Genomic DNA, 20,543 nt, shown 5'->3' with positions numbered 1-20,543 from the left:
ACGGCAACTGCTCTGCCCGGGATCACAAGAAACTGCAGGGAGTTGTGGTCACAGCTCAGCGCATCACAGAAACCAGCCTCCCCTCCATGGACTCTTGTTAGATTCTTGTTCCCTCACTGTTGGATTATTGAACAGTCCCCTAGTACGATAAGATGGACTCTTGACTCCACAACCCACTTTTTTTATGACCTTGCACCTTATTATCTGTCTGCATTGCACTTTCTCTGTAACTGTAACACCATATTCTGCATTCTGTTATTGTTTTCCCTTGTACTACCTCAATGCACTGATGTGATGAAATGATCTGTAAGGATGGCATGCAAAACAAAGTTTTTCACTGTACCTCAGTACATGTGACAATCATAAACCAATTAACAACCACCTTAATCTATACTATGAAACCTTCTATTCTCTGGAATTTGGCTCCAGTGTTATTCTTTCTCATTGAGAACGCTGTCTGTGGCTTTGTTGGTAGCCCACAACTGAGTCAGAAGGTTAAGGGTTCAAGTCTTACCCCAGAAATACAAACACAAAAGCTCAGCAGTGTGGCACTATTAGACATGTGGGTTTCACAAAGTCCTGCCCTTTCAGTGAAGAGCGGTGGTGTTGCACCTGATGTCCTGACCACTATCGCCCAGATAACGCAACCACAATGACCACACTTGGTGAGAGCTTTCATTGTACTAATTGGATGAAGTCCCTCCTACATTACAAACTTTAAAGCAATTCATTTGGCTGCTATATGCTTTGGCTTTACTGTGGTCATGGACGATGCTCTACGAAGGCCTCCTTCACAAGGAGTAGGTCTTCAAAATTCTCTTATCTAAAAGTCTCTGGGTCTACCATCTTGAATATACTCAACAACTAAGTCCCCACACCCTTAAAAGGAGAAACTTTTGGGTGGAGAAATTTCTCACCATCTCTGTCCATAATCCCTTAATTTGGGTTCTGGATCCCTCAGCTCAGGGAAACCTCAATTCCGTATCCACCCCATGCGGTACTGAGCTCGCCTCTTGTTCTTCTAAACTCTACACCATTAGCCAAGTTCCCCCTCATACATCAACCCAGCAGTCCCCAGGTTACCCCTCCTGACCCACGTTACCCTATGACCGCTTTGCACTACAATGGAATTTTCGTGCTAATTGTACTCTCTCTTATAAAAAGTTGTGTATAATTCACGTTTTTTTCTTGTGAGTGGTGTGCATCTGCATTCACTTCTGGTCACCCCATTATAGGAAGGACGTGGAGGCTTTGGAGAGGGTGCAGAAGAGGTTCACCAGGATGCTGCCTGGATTGGATAGCATGTCTTATGAGGATAGGTTGAGCGAGCTAGGGCTTTTCTCTTTGGAGAGAAGGAAGATGAGAGGTGACTTGATAGAGGTGTACAAGATAAGAGGCATAGATTGAGTGGATGTGCTGTGAGGAGAGGTTGGACAAACTTGGGTTGTTTTCTCTGGAGCAGCAGAGGCTGAGGGGAGACCTGATAGAGGTTTATAAATTTATGAGAGATAGAGTAGACAGCCAGCATCTTTCTCCCAGGGTTGAAATGTCTAATACTAGAGGACGTGCATTTAAGGTGAGGGGGGTAGGTTCAAAGGAGATGTGTGGGGCAAGTTTTTATTTTAAACAGTGGTGGGTGCCTGGAATGGTGATGGAAGCAAATATGATAGGGGTGTTCAAGAGGCTCTTAGATAGGCACATGAATGTGCAGAGAATGGAGGGATATGGACATTGTGTAGGCAGAAGGGACTAGTTTAGTGAGGCATTTAATTACCAGTTTAATGTAATTAGTTTAGCACAACATTGTGGGCTGAAGGCCCTGTTCCTGCATCGAACTATGTTCTGATACTATGTGCCTGTGATGCTGCTGCATGTATGTTTCTCATTGTACCTGCGAATGTGACAATCAAAACTTGACTTTGACTACCCTCCATTCCCCACCTGTATCCCCAATATTCCACTCAAGCCTTTGCAGCTCCTAATCAGTCCCCCTGGAAATTTTACTTCTCCCTGCAACCCCACGAGGCTGTTAAAACCCAAGGATGGTTCATCAAGCCCGGGATACCTTCTTAATTTGTCTTGGACCTCCTGCTGTCCCTTGCCCTGCACCAACTGACCTCTGTCCACACCCCAGGTTCTCAAACCGTCTAAGAAAAGGTCCCGAGTCTCTAAGATTAACTCCTGGGTTGGTCCAACAATGTCACATTGTGGTCAGTGGGCAGCGTCAGGTTGGTTCCCAGTGAGATTGGAAGGTCAAGAAATGGCCAGCTTGAGGGAAGTGATCAGGTCAGGAACCTGGAACTGGAAGTGGGTTAAAGCAAAAGTATTTGCATTAAAGACACGTTTTCCTCCAAAAGGGGGGGTAAATTTGGTTTGACGGGAAGGGACAGCTGTCGTTCTGTACCTACCGAAACCTTGGAGCAATGGTTTGATTCACCACCTTCAAACAGAACCAAGTCCTTGATGAAGACGGAAATGGCCCTCAGGATGAACGACATAAAGAGGTGCATATGGATGTAATTTCGGGTACAGTGCAACTTGCTATAGAAAGAGGAAAGGGCAATTAGTGCATTACGTTGTGAATTAAATAAGTTCATGCGAGAGGACAATAGAGAAGTTATAGGCAATTGAAAGTTCAATATCATAGCGTTAAAGATTGACAATTGCTAACGTATCAACACTGGGTTGTTACAACATTGTGACAGTGTTAAATCCTGCACATGAACTATTGTTCCTCAGTAGGGTCTGAGCTTCAGAATACAATTTCAGGAACGCTCAATGCTATCAACAAAGTCGACCGTGTAACCACCACAGCCCTGTCACCTCCTGCTCTGCACCAACTCCCCGCAACTTTCCCCAGTGTTTGTAACTACCCAGTCCTGCCCCAACTGTCCGTAACTTCCCCCTGTAATCACCAAGAGCCCTGCTCCAACTCCCTGTAACTTTGTCCAGTCTCACCTCCCCCCCGCAAGCCACCCCGTCCCCAAGCCCTGCCTGACCCACCGCTCCATCCCCAAGCCCTGCCGCACTTCCTGTCCCCTCCCTCAGCCCTCTCCCCAAGCCCCATCCCCACTTACCACTCCCTCCCGATCCCCCTGTCCCCCACTCACAGAATGCTCACAGTTCTACCCCATAACTGTTGATCCCAGATCATTAAAAAAAAATCAGATAATTTACAACACAGTTGGTCACTCATTCTATTCCAGGCAATGAAAAGACCTCCCGAGTCCAATCCCACATCCCAGTGCTGGGTCTGTAACCCCGTGGGTCACAGACTTTAGACTACACTCCAGTTGCATTTAATTTTGGTGAAGGTTACCACCACTACCACCCTCTGGGTGAAAAGCTTTTCATCATCTTATCTTCCAGTCACCTTAAAATGATGACCCTAGTTCCCATATCCGTCCTAGACCCCATCTCTAAGGGAGATGGGTCCTTTCTATTTACCCTGCCTAGACTCCTCAGAATATTACTTGAATTATCTCCCCACAGCCTCCTCTGCTCCAAAGAAAACAATCCTATCCCATCCAATCTTTCTTCATGGCTACAATTTTTCAGTCCTGGTAAATCCTTGTAAGTCTCTCTGCACCCCCTCCAGTGCAAACACATCTCTCCTGTAGTCCAGAACTATATATACATTGTGTGCAGTTCTGGTTGCCTGGCTACAGGAAGGACATTGTTAAGGGGTCATTGACTTCAGGAAGGGGGGGCAGTACACATGCACCTGTCTGCATCAATGGTGCTGAAGTCAAGAGCTTCAAGTTCCTTGGAGTGAACATCACCAATAGCCTGCCCTGGTCCAACCACGTAGTTGCTACGGCCAAGAAAGCTCACCAGTGCCTCTACTTCCTCAGGAGGCTGAAGAAATTCAGCACATTCCCTTTGATCCACACTAAATTTTATCGATACACATAGAAAGCATCCTATCTGGATGCATCACGGCTCAGTATGGCGACTGCTCTGCCCCAGACCATGAGAAACTGCAGAGAGTTGTGGACACAGCTCAGCATATCACGGAAACCAGCCTCCCCTCCGTGGACTCTGTCTACACTTCTCACTGCCTCGGTAAAGCAGCCAGCATAATCAAAGACCCTACCCACCCTGGACATTCTCTCTTCTCCTGTCAGGCAGAAGATACAAAAGCCTGAAAGCACGTACCACCAGGCTCGAGGACAGCTTCTATCCCACTGTTATAAGACTATTGAATAGTTCCCTAGTACAATAAGATGGGCCCTTGACCTCACAATCTACCTTGTTATCACCTTCACCTTATTGTCTACTTGTACTGCACTTTCTCTGTAGCTGTGACACTTTACTCTGCATTCTGTATTGTTTTACCTTGTACTGCCTCAATGCACTGTGTAATGAATTGAACTGTATGAACGGTATTCAAGACAAGTTTTTCACTGTACCTTGGTACAAGTGACAATAATAAACCAATTCCAATTAAGCTGGAGAAAATGCAGAAAAGATTCATGAGGATGTTACCGGGACTGGAGTGTTTGAGTTATAAGGGGAGGCTGGATAGACTGGGACGGTTTTCCCTGGAGTGAAGGAGGCTGAGGGGTGACCTTATAGAGGTGTGTAAAATCATAGATAGGGTGGATAGTCAGTTTTTTTCCCCAGGGTTGGAGAGTCTAAAACTAGAGGGCATAGGTTTAAAGTGAGAGGAGAGGGATTTTAAAGAGATCTGCGGGGCAACTTTTTCCACAGAGGTTGGTGGGTACATGGAACGAGTTGCCAGAGAAATTAGTAGAGGCAGGTACAATTACATATTTAAAATACATTTGGACAGGTACATGGATTGGGAAGATTTAGAGGGATATGGGCCAAACGTGAGGAAAAGGGACGAGCTCAAGTAGACAACTTGATCGGCATGGATGAGTTGGTCTGAAGGGCCTGTTCCTCACCAGTCTTCATTGAGGGGTCAGCGGTGGAAAGGGTCAGCAGCTTCAAGTTGCTGCGTGTCAACATCTTGAGCCCAACACATTGATGCAATCACGAAGAAGGCACTCCAGCAGCTCTACTTCATTAGGAGTTTGAGGAGATTTGGTATGTCACCATAGACTCTTACAAATTTCTACAGATGTACGGGGGAGAGCATTCTGACTGGCTGCATCACCGCCTGGTATGGAGGCTCCAATGCGCAGGATCGAAAGAGGCTGCAGAAGTTTGTAGACTCAGCCAGCTCCATCACGGGCACAACCCTCCCCACCATCGAGGACATCTTCAAGGCGACAGTGCCTCAAGAAGGCTGCATCCATCATTCCGGACCCTCACCGCCTGGGACATGCCCGCTTCTCATGACTACCATCAGGGAGGAGGTACAGGAGCCTGAAGAGCCACACTCAACGATTCAGGAACAGCTTCTTCCCCTCCGCCATCAAATTTCTGAACGGTCCATGAACACTACCTTGTTATTTCTCTTCTACACTATTTATTTTTGTAACTTACGGTATTTTTAGGTCTTTCTGCCTTGCTCTGTACTGCTGTCGCAAAACAACAAATTTCATGACATATGTCAGTGATAATAAACCTGATTCTGAATAACTTCTGCTTTGCTGTGTGCACTTCATCAGTCCCAACCTCTGGGCGGTTGATTCCCTTGATAAAAGGAATGTTAACTGCTCCGTTAAAATGATTGTAAACTTGATGTGACATTGATTTCCATTCCACAGGCAGAGCTCCTCAATAGCATTAATATAAGTTTAATATGCAATACTAGCAACTATTGATGTACAAAGCAAACATTTGTCTCAGAACACCAGAAAATCCAGTGCAGATTTAGGGTATGGAAGTGGAAGATTATTGCAGTAAATTGACGCTACAACTTATAATGAGGGATGGATTCTATCACCAGACCCCATTCCCTTCTACAGTTCTTTCCACAGGTTCTCTGAACCTCCACACAAGATAACCCTTCGTACACTTTACCCTGTACTGTTATTGTTTTTACCTGTACTACATCAATGGACTCTATACGAACTCAATGTATCTGCACTGTGTAATGAATTGACCCGTACGGTCCATATGCATCGGTACAGTCTGGAGGAAGCTAAGTATTGGTTTATTATTGTCACCTGTACAGAGGTACAGTGACAGACTGTAGACTGTCCCCAGGTAACGAATGGATTCTGCTTGTACGGATGCCCACAAGTCAGAAAATAAACAAAAATCACTTGATAGGGTAACCGTACCTCCACAGTATTGTAATGAATGGCATCAAAAGCACTTTAGACTGATAAGAAAATTACTTGGTGGAGAGAGTAAACTAGTTTTGCCATTCGTAGGAATAAATACATGTACACAAGTCGGACTTTTGAATTTAATAATACAATGGAAGCTCTTCGGTGTGTCTGTAACCTGGGGATAGCCCTTCCTCGTCCTTCAATTGGGCCTTGTCTCAGCCGGCTAACCAATGCCGCCAACAATGGAACAAGCTGCCAGAGGAAGTGGTTGAGGCAGGTGCACTAACAAGAGGTACATGGATAGGAGAAGGTTTCGAGGGACATGGGTCAAACCCGGGCAAATGGGACTGGCTTGAGTGTGAATCTTCGTCTGCATGGACCAGTTGGACTGAAGGGCCTGTTTCTGTGCTGTTTGACTCAAGAGCCGTGAATCCAAAGTCCAATTCTAGAAGTCCACCCTCAGGTACATTGTTGATTTGTGGGCACGAAATTTCCTCTAGCTCTTCCTTTCAAATGCTCTGGCAACTGCCTCTCCAACCAAATCTTAGACCGCTTTATAAGTGCATGCATTTAAGGTGAGGGGGGTAGGTTCAGAGGAGATTTACGAGGATGATTCCAGGAATGAAAGGGCTTACGTATGATGAGCGTTTGTCAGCTCTTGGACTGTACTCACTGGAGTACAGAAGAATGAGAGGGGACCTCATAGCGACATTTAAAATGTTGATAGGAAAGGACAGAGTAGATGTGGCTAGGCTGTTTCCCTTGGTGGGTGAGTCCAGGACCAGAGGGCACAATCTTAGAATTAGAGGGTACAGTTTCAAAACAGAGATGAGGAGAAATTTCTTTAGTCAGAGGGTGGTGAATTTGTGGAACTCCTTGCCACGTACAGCAGTGGAGGCCAGATCAGTGGGGGCGTTCAAGGAAGAGATAGGTAGATATCTAAATAGGGTATCAAGGGATATGGGGATAAGGCCGGAAATTGGTATTAGAATAGGTTTTTTTTTTCTCTCCCCCCATTCCCCATTCCTTTTTCCCTTTTCTTTGGAGCAGACTCAATGGGCTGAATGGCCTGCTTCTGCTCCCTTGCCTTGTGATCTACTCAGAGAGTGGTGGATGCCTAGAATGCGTTGCCTGATAGGGTGGTAGAGGCAAATTCATTGGGGGCTTTAAAGAGGGTCTTGGATGGGCACATGAATGAGAGGAAAATGGAGGGATCTGGGCAATCTGTAGGTAGGAGGGATTAGCTATGTCGGCACAACATTGTGGGCCGAAGGGCCTGTTCTGTGCTGTACTGTTCTATGTTCTGTGATTCTGTTACTGAGGGCACTCCGCACTTTTGAAGGTGACACATTAGATGATTTGTTAAACACAGGCTTCTTCTGTTTTCTTGACAAAGAAAGCCCGCATACTCTACTGTTTGAAGAGCAGGAGAGTTTTGTCCAGTATCCCAGGCCAATATTTATCTGCCATCAACATCACTCATTATGGGTTGGTGTCATGGGAGGTATTAAATGGGAAGTTCATCGAGTAAGAACATTGACTCTCTCTCTATATAGATACTGTCTGACAAGTATTTTCACCAACTTCTGATTTTGTGGGAAATCACAAGAGCAACCACACATCTAACGGATACTGAGGAGAGATCAGAGACCCGAAGCATCAAGTCTACTCTGGCACAGTGAGTAGAACAACTGCCTCACAGCTCTGGAGACCCGGGTTCAATCCTGACCTCTGGTGCTGTCTGTGTGGAGTTTGCAGGTTCTCCCAGTGACTGCGTGGGTTTCCCTCCCCCGGGCGCTCCAGTTTCCTCCCACATCCCAAAGACGTATAGGTTGGTAGCTTAATTGGATCGAACCCCTGCATCCTGACACAGGGTTTTGATGTTTCAGGTTGAAATTTCAGATGCAGAGTCTCAACTTGAAATGCTGACAATTCCACACCAACCCCCACCCCCCCCCCCCAACACATAGACAGATCCCGCTCGACCCACTGAATTCCTCCAGCAGACTGCATGTTGCTCTAGATTCCAGCAGTTTCTTGTGTCTCCATTTCTCCCTCACCTCTCTCCTGGTTTTCCCATCTTCCAGATTCCTTCACTCCCATGCAGACTTCCTTGCCAGAGAGGCAAGGTGTTGCCATCTACTTGATGCACAAGGCTCAGTGAGGAGGACGGGGGCTCCACTGAAGACATGAGCACTTTGTACCACAGGGTCACTAACCCAGCCCACACTACCACTCCTCCCCAGATGAAAGATGCCACTGAGGGATTCTCACCTTGCCTTGATATCACTTACAACTTTCCCTTGGCTGCTTGCCTTTATTCATCAAGGCATTGACTTCAAGAGTCAGGAGGTTATGTCACAGCTTTATAAGATGCTGGGTAGGCCACACTTAGAGTATTGCATTCAGTTCTGGTCACCCTGTTATAGAAAGGATGTGGAGGCTTAGGAGAGGGTGCAGAGGAAGTTCACCAGGATACTGGTAAACCTCTGACGCGTGCTGCGAGGAGAGGTTGGACAAGCTTGGGGCTGTTTTCTCTTAGAGTGGCAGAGGTTGAGGGAGGATTTGATAAAATTATGGGAGGCATAGAGTAGAAAGCCAGTATCTTTTTTCCCTCAGGATTGAAATGTCCTGTACTAGAGGGCATGTATTTAGGGTGAGAGGGGGAAAAGTACAAAGAAGATGTGAGGCAAGATTTTAAAAAAAAGAGACACAGAGTAGTGGGTGCCTGGAGTGCTCTGCAGGGGTGGTGGTGGAGGCAGATAGCATAGGAGTGTTTAAGAGACTCTTAGATAGGCACATGAATGTGCAGAGAAGGGAGGGATATGGCCAATGTGCAGGGAAAAGGGATTAGATTAATTAGGAGTCATTGGTTTAATTAGTTCAGCACAACATCGAGGGCTGAAGGGCCTGTACTGTTCTATGTTCACCCAGCCACTGTGGGTGATTGGTATCCAATGGACTTCAGTTCTTTGGCGAGAATAGAGCAGCCAAGCCTGCTCACATTTAAGCAAAAGGTAGCGAAGAGATGACGTCAGAGGTGCTCCAGATTCCGAGCAAGGAGAGTCCAAGACCATTAGTTTGAAGTGAGAGAGGAAAGATTTAAAAAGGACCCCACCTTCCCCTGCCCCCCCAACATACACACACACACACACACACACACACACACACACACACACACACACACACACACACACACAGAGGGTGGTGGGTATGTGGAACAAGCTTCCAGAGGAAGAGGTAGAGGGGGGTACAATTATGTCATTTAAAAGACATTTGGACACTGACATGGATAGGAAAGGTTTAGAGGGATATGGACCAAATGCAGGCAAATGGGACTGGCTCACTTAGGCATCTTGGTCAGCACGGATGAGTTGGGCCGAAGGGCCTGTTTCTGTGCTGTGACTCTCTGACCCGCAGAGTGGTGGTGGTGATGACGCTTAGTCATTGAGCACATTCAAGATAGAGCTCAAAGACATTTTTACATATTGTCATTTATATCTGCAGCAGTTTAGAAGGGCCAGAAGGGACATGATTGAAACACAAGATCCAGTGGGGTCTTGACATGGTGGATGTGGAGAAAATGGTTCCTTGTGGGAGACTCTAGACTAGGGGTTGCTGTTTAAAAATATGGGTTCAGCCTTTAGGACCCAGGTTCGATTCTGACCTTGGGTGCTGTCTGTGTGGAGTTTGAACGCTCCCCCCGTGATCACGTGGGTTTCGCCATGGGTGCTCCGATTTCCTCCCACATCCCAAAGACATGCGGGGTGGTTGGTAGTTAACTGGACAGTGTATTGGGCAGCAGGACAATCACTGTGCAGCATTAATGGGCATGTGAGAGAGAATAGCTTAGAAGCATATAAGCAACAGAATGGGAATGTTCCAAGAAATGGCAGAGATGGGCTGAATGGCCTCTTTCCCTATCAATAGGAAAATGAGATAAATATGAAATGAGAAATTTAACCTTAAATGGCTTACTTAAAACAAAATGGCAAGATATTTTAAATATGTTTCAGCTCTAAATATTCCCCAAGTATGCACAGGTGGACACAGCCCAGCACATCACAGAAACCAGCCTCCCCTCTGTGGACTCTGTCTGCACTTCTCGCTGCCTCGGTAAAGCAGGCAACATAATCAAAGACCCCACCCACCCCGGACATTCTCTCTTCTACCCCCTCCCATTGGGCAGAAGATACAAAAGCCTGAAAGCACATACCACCAGGCTCAAGGACGCCTTCTATCCTGCTGTTGTGACTACTGTGAACAAACCTCTTGTACGATAAGATGGACTTTTGACCTCACATTCTACCTTGTTATGGCCTTGCACCTTATTGTCTACCTGCACTGCACTTCCTCGGTAACTGTAACACTTTATTCTGCATTCTGTTATTGCTTACCCTTGTTCTACCTCAATGTGATGAAATGATCTGTATAGATGGCATGCAGAACAAAGTATTTCACTGTACCTCAGTACATGTGACAATAATAAACCAATTTACCGATTACATATTGGCGAAGAACTCCATCAGGGATAGGGGAAGAGAAGAACGAACTCGTACACTACCTTTCTTCAGCCTTGGGACATCCCACAACTCACCCTGGCCAACAGAGCACATTTCAAGGTCTCATCCCCATGGGGAAGGTGGTGGGACTGAGCCCAAAAGAAAGCCGTTGACGTCCTACCTGAAGATGCAAAGGATGACGATAGCCACGGTCAGGGAGAAGAGGGACAAGCTGTGCCCGACGGTGTAAATGGTCTTCACCACTCTGTAGAACTATGTCCGAGGGGGAAGGGAAGAACACTCCTATTATTAATGCTGCTGCACACGCACAGAGAAGCAGAGTTCATATCCACCATCCCAGTATAGTAAAACTCCAATAATCCGATATCCAACCATTCCGAAATTCTGCATCTGTCCCACCAGATAACGTTTGCTCTGCTCCCTTCCTGCCACTGAGGCTTCAGTCCTTGCAACTCCCTTTCAACTCACCTGCTTCCCAGTTACCATAGGCGCATTACATTTAGAAACCTTGCGGTCCGGGTCCCTAGCTCCCTGAAAGTGGCTGCGCAGGTTGAGAGGATGGTAAAGGTGGTGTATGGCATGATTGCCTTTCCTAGTCGAGGCATTGTGTTCAAGAGTCAGGAAGTTACGTTGCAGCTTTATAAAACTCTGATTAGGCCACATCTGGAGTATTGCATTCAGTTCTGGTTGCCCCTTTAGAGGAAGGATGTGGAGGCTTCGGAGTGGGTGCAGAAGAGGTTCACCAGGATGCTGCCTGGATTAGAGGGCATGTGCTATGAGGAGAGGTTGGACAAACTTGGGCTGTTTTCTCCAGAGTAGCAGAGGCTGAAGGGAGATTTTATAGAAGTTTGCAAGATTATGAGAGGCACAGATAGAGTAGACAGCCGGTATCTTTTTCCCAGTGTTGAAATGTCTAATACTAGAGGACATGCATTTGGGATGAGAGGAGGTAAGTTCAGAGGAGATGTGTGGTCAAATTTGACACACGCCTCCCTTTCTGGCCGGATGTAATCCCTCTACCAATGGTGGCCATGACTTCAATTGCTGAGGCCCTAAGCTCAAGAGTTCCCTCCCTCAACCTCCTTGCCACATCACCTTCCATTGCTCCTTCAAGGTAGTGTTGGTGCAGTGGTGAAGTAACTGGGTCAGTGACCCAGAGGCCTGGACCAAGTCCAGGAAACAGAGTTCAACTCCTACCATGGAAGATGTCATTTAATGCAAATTAACCTGGATTTTTTTTTGGGGTGGGGGGTGGAAATGAGAGTGGTGGGCGGGGAGGGGTGAAGAAGGTGAAAGGAATGGTGGCCATTAAGCCTTTGGATTGTCACCAAGTTCCTTCCGGGCAGAGAATTTACAGTCCTTACCTAGTCTTGCCTATATACAACTCCACACTCAATATAGTTGGTTCAAATGGTCAACCGGAGATGGGTGATAAATACTCACCTTGCTATTGATGCCCAGATTAGAACAGAACAGTACAGTACAGGAACAGGCCCTTCTGCCCACCATGTCTGTGCTGAACACGATGCCAAATTAAACTAATCCCATCTGCCTGCAGGTGATCCACATCCCTCATTTCCCATACATTCATGTGCCAGTCTAAATGCTACTGTCACATCTGCTCCCAGCACCACCCCTGGCAGCCCATTGCAGGCACCTACAACTCTTAAAAACTTGACCTGCACATCCCCTTTAGCTACACCCTACAGAATCCAAAATTTCTACCCTGTGGAAAAAAAACACACCGAGTATCTACCCTATCTATGCTTCTGGTAATTTTAAACTTCCATCAGGTCTCCCCCTCAGCTTCTGATCCTCCAGAGTAAACAACGCAAGTTTGTCCAACCTCTCCTTATAGCTAACACTCTCCCATACTGGCAACATCCTGGTGAACCTCTTCTGCACCCTCTCCAAAACCTCCACATTGTTCCCGTAATGGGGCGACCACAACTGCACACAATACTCCAAATGTGTCCTAACCAAAATTGTATACAGCTGCAACATGACTTCCTGACTCTTATACTCAGTGTGCTGACTGACGAAGGCAAGCATGCCTTATGCCTTCTTTACCACCATATCTACTTGTGTTGCCGTGTACAGGGAGCTATGGACTTGCACCAAGATCCCTCCGTACCTCAATTCTCCTGCTATCTACTGTACATTTTCCCCTTATATTTGGTCTCCCAAAGTGCAACACCCCATACTTGCTCAGATTAAACTCCATCTGCCATTTCTCTGCCCATATCTGCAATGACGTTGTGGCCAAAACGAAGGCTTGGCTGTCACAAAAACAGGAATGGCTGCTGGATATTCCAGGGTTTAGATGTTTCAAAAGGGACAGGGACGGTAGGGGAGTGGCTTTGCTGATCAGGGACAGTATCACAGCTGTAGAAAGGGAGGATGTCCTGGAGGGATCGTCTACTGAGTCAGTGTGAGTGGAAGTCAGAAACAGGAAGGGAGCACACTCTATTGGGAGTATTCTACAGACACCCCTCCAATAGCAACAGGGACATTGAGGAGCAGATTGGGAGGCAGATTTTGGAGAGGTACCGAAATAACAGGGTTGTTGTCATGGGTGATTTCAACTTCCCTAATATTGATTGGCACCTCCTTAGTGTAAAGGGGATAGATGGGACGGAGTTTGTTCGGTGTGTACAGGAAGGATTCCTGACACAGTATGTGGACAGGCCGACTAGAGGAGAGGCCATTCTGGACCTGGTACTAGGCAATGAGCCTGATCAGGTTTCAGATCTCTCAGTGGGAGAGCATTTTGGAGACAGTGACCATAACTCCCTGACTTTTACCATCACCTCGGAGAGGGATAGGAGCAGGCGATATGGGACAGTATTTAACTGGGGGAGGGGAAATTATGATGCTATTAGGCAGGAACTTGGGAGAGTAAATTGGGAACAGATGTTCTTGGGGAAGTGCACAGCGGAAATGTGGAGGTTGTTTAGGGAGTAAACATGGGGTTCTGGATAGGTTTGTCCCATTGAGGCAGGGTAAGGATGGTAGAGTGAAGGAACCATGGTTGACAAGAGACACAGGATACCTAGTCAAAAGAAAGAAGCTTCCCTAAGGTTTAGAAAGCAAGGATCAGACTGGAGAGTTACAAGGTAGCCAGGAGGGAGCTTAAGAATGGACTTAGGAGAGCTAGAAGGGGGCATGAGAAGCCCTTGGCGAGTAGGATTGAGGAAAACCCCAAGACGTTCGACACGTATGTGAAGAATAAGAGGATGACTAGAGCGAGGGTAGGACCGATCAGGGATAAAGAGGAAACATGTGCCTGGAGTCGGAAGAGGTAGGGGAGGTCCTTAATGAATACTTTGCTTCAGTATTCACCAGAGTTAGACACCTTGATGTTTGTGAGGATGGCGTACGACAGACTAATATGCCAGGGCATATCGATGTGAAGATAAAAGAGGTGCTGGAACTTTTGAAAAAACATTAGGATAAGTCACCGGGGCTAGACAGGGTATATCCAAGGTTATTACAGGAAGCGAGGGAAGAGATTGCTGTATGATCTTTGGCAATGATCTGTGTGTCCTCTTTGGCCACAGGAGTAGTGCCAGATGATCGGAGGATAGCAAATGTTGTTCCTTTGTTCTAGAAAGGGAGTAGGGATAACTCTGGGAATTACAGATCAGCGAGTCTTACTTTGGAAGTGGGCAAATTACTGGAGACAGGATTTATGAGCGTTTTGGAGAAGCATAGGCTGATTAGGGACAGTCAGCATGGCTTTGAGAGGGGCAGGTTGTGCCTCACGAGCCTGATTGAATCCTCTGAGGATGTGACAAAGCACATTGATGAAGGTCAAGCAGTGGATGTGGTATACATGGATTTTAGTAAGGCATTTGATAAGGTTCCTCATGGAAGGCTTGTTCAGAAAGTCAGGAGACAAGGGATCCAGGGAAACTTGGCTGTATGGATTCAGAATTGGCTCACCCTTAGAAGACAATGGGTGGTTGTAGATGGAGAGTATTCTGCCTGGAGGTCGGTGACCAGTGGTATTCCACCGGGATCTGTTCTGGGCAGATGGAGTTCAACCTGGAAACGTGTGAAGTGATACACTTTGGGAGATTAAATTTGAAGGCAGAATACAAGGTTAATGGTAGGAATCTTAGCAGGGGTCCATGTCCATAGGTCACTCAAGGTTGCCACACATGTTGATAGGGTTGTTAAGAAGGTGTATGGTGTGTTGGCCTTCGTTAGTCAGGGTAACAAGTTCAAGAGCCATGAGGTAATGTTGCAGCTCTATAAAGCTCTGGTTAGACCACACTTAGAGTATTGTGTTCGGTTCTGGTCGCCTCATTATAGGAAGGATGTGGAAGCTTTAGAGATGGTGCAGAGGAGATTTACCAGGATGTTGCCTGGATTGGAGAGCATGTCTTATGAGGATAGGTTGAGTGAGCTAGGGCTTTTCTCTTTGGAACGGAGGAAGATGAAATGTGACTTGATAGAGGTGTACAAGATAAGAAGCATAGATCGAGTGGACAGTCAGAGACTTTTTCCCAGGGTGACAATGGCAAACATGAGGTGGCATAATTTTAAGGTGATTGGAGGAAGGTATAGGGGAGATGTCAGAGGCAAGTTTTTTTTTACATAGAGCGTGGTGGGTGCGTGGAACGCACTGCCGGCAGAGGTTGTGGGGGCAGATATATTAGGGACATTTAAGAGACTCTTAGATAGACACATGAATGATAGAGAAATGGAGGGCTATGTGGGAGGGAAGGGTTAGATAGATCTTAGAGCAGGATAAAATGTCAGCACATCATGGGCTGAAGGGCCTGTACTGTGCTGTAATGTTCTATGTTCCAGATCTAAATCCTATATTTTTGAATAATGAATAAAATTTTTCCTCAGGTGTGTGACTCTGAAAAATCTCTTCCTCAAAGGATAGTGGAAGCAAAGTCTTTTAATATTTGCAAGGCAAAGATAGAAACTTGATAAGCATAGGGATTAGAGTTTACCAAGGATAGATAGCAATGTGTGGCGGTTACAATTAAACATTTAGAGTTAGATCAAAGATCCCCACCATCCAGGCCCTGCCATCTTCTCACAGCTACGATTGGGCAGGAGGTACAGAAGCCTGAAGTCCCACACCACCAGCTTCAAGAACAGCTACTTCCCTTCAACCATTCGGTTCTTGAACCAACCGGCACATCTCTAATCACTCAGTTTAGCAACACTATGACCACTTTGCACGACAATTGACTTATTTGTTCCAATAGTGTTCTTTTTTGTAGAAATTGTTTGTAATGTGTTTGTTTTTCTTTTGAATGCTGCTTATTTGATGCTATGTACACCTGATGCTCCTGCAAACTTTTCATCACACCAGTACATGCAGCAGGGAAACAGGACCTTCACCCCACTCATCCATGCCGACTGTGTTGCCCAGTGAGCTAGTCCCACCCACCTGCATTTGGCCCACAGCCCTCACTCACTCCTATCCATGTACTCATCTAGATGGCTTTTAAATGTTGTTAATATCTTGTGCCTATGACAATAAACTTGACTTTATAATCAGATCAGCTATGATCTTATAGAATGTTGTAGTGGGCTCGGGAGTTGAGTGGCCTATTAATCTAATTTTGTATTCTTAAAAACTGCCCCTGAGCAAACTCTAGACTGCTTGCACAGATATCTCCAGTGCTGATGTCAAATTCTGTCTGATAATACTCAAGAGCCTTGGGACATTTGCCACATTAAACAGCTTCATGTAACGTCGTGTTAAGTGGTGGGAGACTGGAGATATGTTAGAACTGGGAGGCTTTAAACACACCCTTTTATCTTGGAAGGTGTGTCAATGATCATTAGCAGTCAGAGTTAAGGCAGCTCAGAAACTCTGCCCAGCGTACAGCCTCACAGCCATTGACAAAGGGAGATTGCTGCCTCTTCTCAGCATTTGGCAGCTGCCAGAGCAGCAGCAGAAACACTTCAACTCAGAACTGCCTCATTTTACAGGTGTCAGTGAAATCCTGCAGGAGACAAGCTCTCTGAGGGAGGCCTGGTAATTAATGCACACAGAGATATAAACTTTAAATGAAATCTAAGCCAACCATTATGTTTCTGCTACAGGAACAAACAAACACTGTAAATCTTTTACCAGACGCTATTAACCCCAGGGAGGAGATTTTGGCCTTTTGCTTGTGAAATTCCCTTTGCCTTTGAGGCAAGTCTTTCCTGAGCAGGTGCCATTTTCTACAGCTTCCGTGAGGAAAGTATCAGGATCTTTGTACTGTTTTGGGAGTGATGCAGCGGTGCTATGATCAGTGCCAACTCTGAAAGTTTCTTTTTTGGATCCCGTCCACCTTTGCTTCAATTTTTCTTGCACCCACTGACTCCTTCAGAATATTTATTTTTGGGGAATCTGCTTCAACCTCCATTTCCAGTGAGGAATTTTGCATTTTAACAGCCACTGCTGGGAATCTCTGTGCTTAACTGATTCAGTGGTCCTACAGACAGCACACAGGTACTTCCTTTGTGTAGAGATACAGTATTTGAGGTGGGGTGGGGTGGGGTAAATAAGGTGGTTGTGAGGGCTTATGGTTGGGGTGGTATGTGGGGGCAAACCTGGGACAGTGGCAACTTGTCACTGCCTGTTCAGACAAGAAGCCCCAGATAGTAAGAACCAGAAAACAAAAGACCTTGATTGTCCTGGTGTCAAAGAATTCCATTTAAATTAACAGATTGGGACAAATAGGGAGCAGGGCTAATTCCTGGGATGAGAAGGGCTGCCCCAGTGAGAGGACACAGTTTGGATCCATATTGTTTGGAGCTTAGAAGAATGAAGATCAACATTGAGACACGAGGTTATAGGGTAGGGGTTAAGATAGTTTCACTAGTGAGAGAGTCACAAACAAGGGGACATATTACAAGGCAGCAGTCATTTATAGAAAAAAGCGGGATGTAGAAATTTCTTTTTGCACAGGATGGTATTCTCTGCAATTCTCGACATCAAGAGAATTATTGAGGTAGGATCATTGGCTGTTGCAGAGTAGGGTAGGTCAAGGGCTAGGTGAGTATGTGTTAGGGGACTCTTTAGTCAGCAGAACAGACAGGGTTTGTGGCCATGAGTAGGACCCCAGGATGGTGTGTTGCCTCCCTGGTGCCAGGGACAGGGATGTCTGAGTGGGCACAGGACATTCTGAAACAGGACAGTGAGCAGCCAGAGGTTGTGGTCTGTGTTGGTACCGACAACATAGGAAGGGAGAGCAGGTCCTGCAAAGAGGATTTAGGCAGTTAGGAAGAAAGTCATAAAACAGGACCTCAAGGGTTGTAACCTTAGGATTACTGTGTCATTTACTAGTGAGGTAAGAAATGGGAAGGTAGTACAGTTAAATGTGTGGCTAAGCAGCTGGTGTAGGAGGGAGGGTGGGCTTCAGGTACGTGGATCACTGGGCTTTTCCAGGGCAGGTGGGACCTGTACAATAGGGACGGGTTGCACCTGATTGGAGATGCACCAATATCCTCACAGGGAGGTTTGCTAGTGCTACTCGGGAGGGATTAAACTGGAGTGTTAGATGGCTGGGACCCAGAGCAGGAGGTCAGTGAAAGGAGGGATTGAGGGGAAGGAAAGTAGGGTTAGGTTAAATAAGGCTGAAGCAAGGACAGGCAGAGCCAGGTTTAATGAACACAGTGGGACTGAGGGGCTGGAGTGGTCAAAGTCAAAGTTTATTGTCATCTGCACGTCCACATGTGCACAGGTACAGTGAAAAACTTACTTGCAGCAGCATCACAGGCACATAGCATCAGATAAGCAGCATTCACAACAAAAACATTAAAAAATTGTGTACAATTTTGTTTAAACAAGAAAGCACAATTAGAACAAAAAACGTCCATTTAGTGCAAGGTGGTCAAAGTGGTCATAGTGTTACTAAACTGTAGTGATCAGGGTTGTGCAGGTTAATTCAAGAACTGAATGGTTGAAGGAAGTAGCTGTTGAAAGCCTGAAGTCCCACACCACCAGGTTCAGTGCAAGGAGTGTTGCAGGTAAGGCAGATAAACCCAGGGCCTGGATTAGTACAGGAACTACAACGTTGTAGCCGTTACAAAGACTTGGTTGACTCTGAAAGTTGCAACAGAAGTCGGCAAGGATAGTGTAGGTGGTGTATGGCACGCTTTCATCAGGAAAGCCAGGAAGTCAGGAAAGTCAGGAAGCCACAGTGCAGCTGTACAAAACTTTGGTCAGACCGCACTTGGAGTATTGTGTGTGGTTCTGGTTGTCCCATTACAGGAAGGATGTGAAGGCTTTGGAGAGGGTGCAGAAGAGGTTCACCGGGACACTGGCTAGATTAGGGAGTATGAGCTACAAGGAGAGGTTGGACAAACTTGGATTGTTTTCTCTGGAGCATCCGATAGAAGTGAGCAAATTATGAGAGGCATAGACAGTACTTTTTCTCTGGGCAGAAATGTCAAAATACTGGAGAAACAAAGGACTGCAGATGCTGGAATCTGGAGAGTATAGGTTTAAGGTGGGGGGGGGGGAGGGGGAGATTTTAAGGAGATTTGAGGCAAGTTGTTTCTCAGATTCAGATTAGTTTATTATCATAAACACCAGAGCAATTGCCTGGAATGCACTGCCGGGGGAATGGAGGGGTACACAACATGTACAGGTGGGCTGTTTAAATTGGCATTGTGTTCAGCACAGACATCATGGGCCGAAGGGCCTGTTCCTGTGCTGAACTGTTCTATGTTCTATTGAAGGTATTTAGAGGAAGTGGGTAATTTTGTTTTGAAAGGTCCAGGGGACTGCCACCATCATATTGAATGGCAGGGCATGCTTGAAGGGCCAAGTGGCCTACTCCTATTTTCTCATGTTCTTGTGAATACACTGAATGGCCCTCAAACCATTACCACACCCTGACAATGCCCCTTGGTTCTTCTGTAATCTGAAGATCCATGGTATTCCCAACTGTGATGTAGCCAAAGTTCCATACAAAAATCAGCCCTCCCCCCCACCCCCCATTCTGCTGCTCTAGAAACACTCCCTGGTACTAGGTTTTCATTTCTAGAGTCAAAGTCATAGTGTCATATAGCATGGAAACAGGCCCTTTGGCCCAACTAGTCCATGCTGACCAAGATTCTAATCCCATATCCCTCAAAACCTTGTCTATCCACGTACCTGTCCACGGACCTTTTAACTGTTGTTAATGTACCTGCTTCAACTGCTTCCCTGGCAGCTCGTTCCATATACTGATCATACTCTGGGTGAAAAGGTTGCCCCTCAGGTTCCAATTAATTCTCTCCTCTCACATTAAATCTCTCCTCTAATTCTCAATTCCCCAACACTGGGAGAAAAGCCTATACGTATTGACCCTATCTATGCCCCTCATGATTTTATACACCTCTATAAGATCACCCCTCATTCTCCTATGCTCCAATGAAAACAGTCCCAACCTGCTCAACCTCTCTCCACAACTCAGTCCCGAGTCCCGGCAACATCCTTGTAAATCTCCTCTGCGCTCCTTCCAGCTTAATGGCGTCTCTTCCACAGCAGGGCGACCAAACCTGAACACAATGTTCCAAATGTGGCCTCAAGGTCTTGTACAACTTCATAACATCCCAACTCCTGTACTCAATACCCTGACTGATGAAGTTTAAAGATAGAGGAAATAAAGGCCTGAAGCTTCAGGTGAAGGAGGTTGTTTAGCCCCACCCGACAACGCTCAGACAGACTGGTTGCAGGCAGACAAACCTTTGCAGTGGGTGGAGTCTTGTTGTTATAGCCACAAGCTAAGAAATAGGAGAGGGAGAGGTCTGTCCAACCTGCACTTGTGCAGGTCCTGCTGACGTTGGCTGTAAGACAAATAGTTGTGTGGGTTAATTATTC

General features: G+C 46.2%; 2 protein-coding genes across 7 annotated transcripts in view; one reads left to right on the top strand and one right to left on the bottom strand.

The window, feature by feature from the left end:
• The window catches only part of sec22c (SEC22 homolog C, vesicle trafficking protein), an 81,190-nt gene extending 75,752 nt beyond the window's left edge, over positions 1–5,438 (top strand). For all 4 annotated transcript variants that reach the window (XM_052015575.1, XM_052015576.1, XM_052015577.1 and 1 more), the window contains exon 7: positions 5,087–5,438. In XM_052015575.1, the coding sequence (XP_051871535.1) occupies positions 5,087–5,338 (252 nt within the window). In that variant the 3' untranslated portion in view covers positions 5,339–5,438. The remainder of the gene's footprint in view (positions 1–5,086) is intronic.
• Positions 1–20,543, bottom strand: part of LOC127570244 (vasoactive intestinal polypeptide receptor-like) — a 72,129-nt gene that overhangs the window by 35,833 nt on the left and 15,753 nt on the right. For all 3 annotated transcript variants that reach the window (XM_052015572.1, XM_052015571.1, XM_052015574.1), the window contains 3 exons: positions 20,409–20,509; positions 10,872–10,963; positions 2,409–2,541 (listed from right to left, as the gene is read on the bottom strand). In XM_052015572.1, the coding sequence (XP_051871532.1) occupies positions 2,409–2,541; positions 10,872–10,963; positions 20,409–20,509 (326 nt within the window). The remainder of the gene's footprint in view (positions 1–2,408; positions 2,542–10,871; positions 10,964–20,408; positions 20,510–20,543) is intronic.

Source organism: Pristis pectinata, chromosome 5 (assembly GCF_009764475.1).
Source record: "Pristis pectinata isolate sPriPec2 chromosome 5, sPriPec2.1.pri, whole genome shotgun sequence".
NCBI classification, from domain to species: domain Eukaryota; kingdom Metazoa; phylum Chordata; class Chondrichthyes; order Rhinopristiformes; family Pristidae; genus Pristis; species Pristis pectinata.
This window is presented reverse-complemented; position numbering and strand designations above follow the sequence as displayed.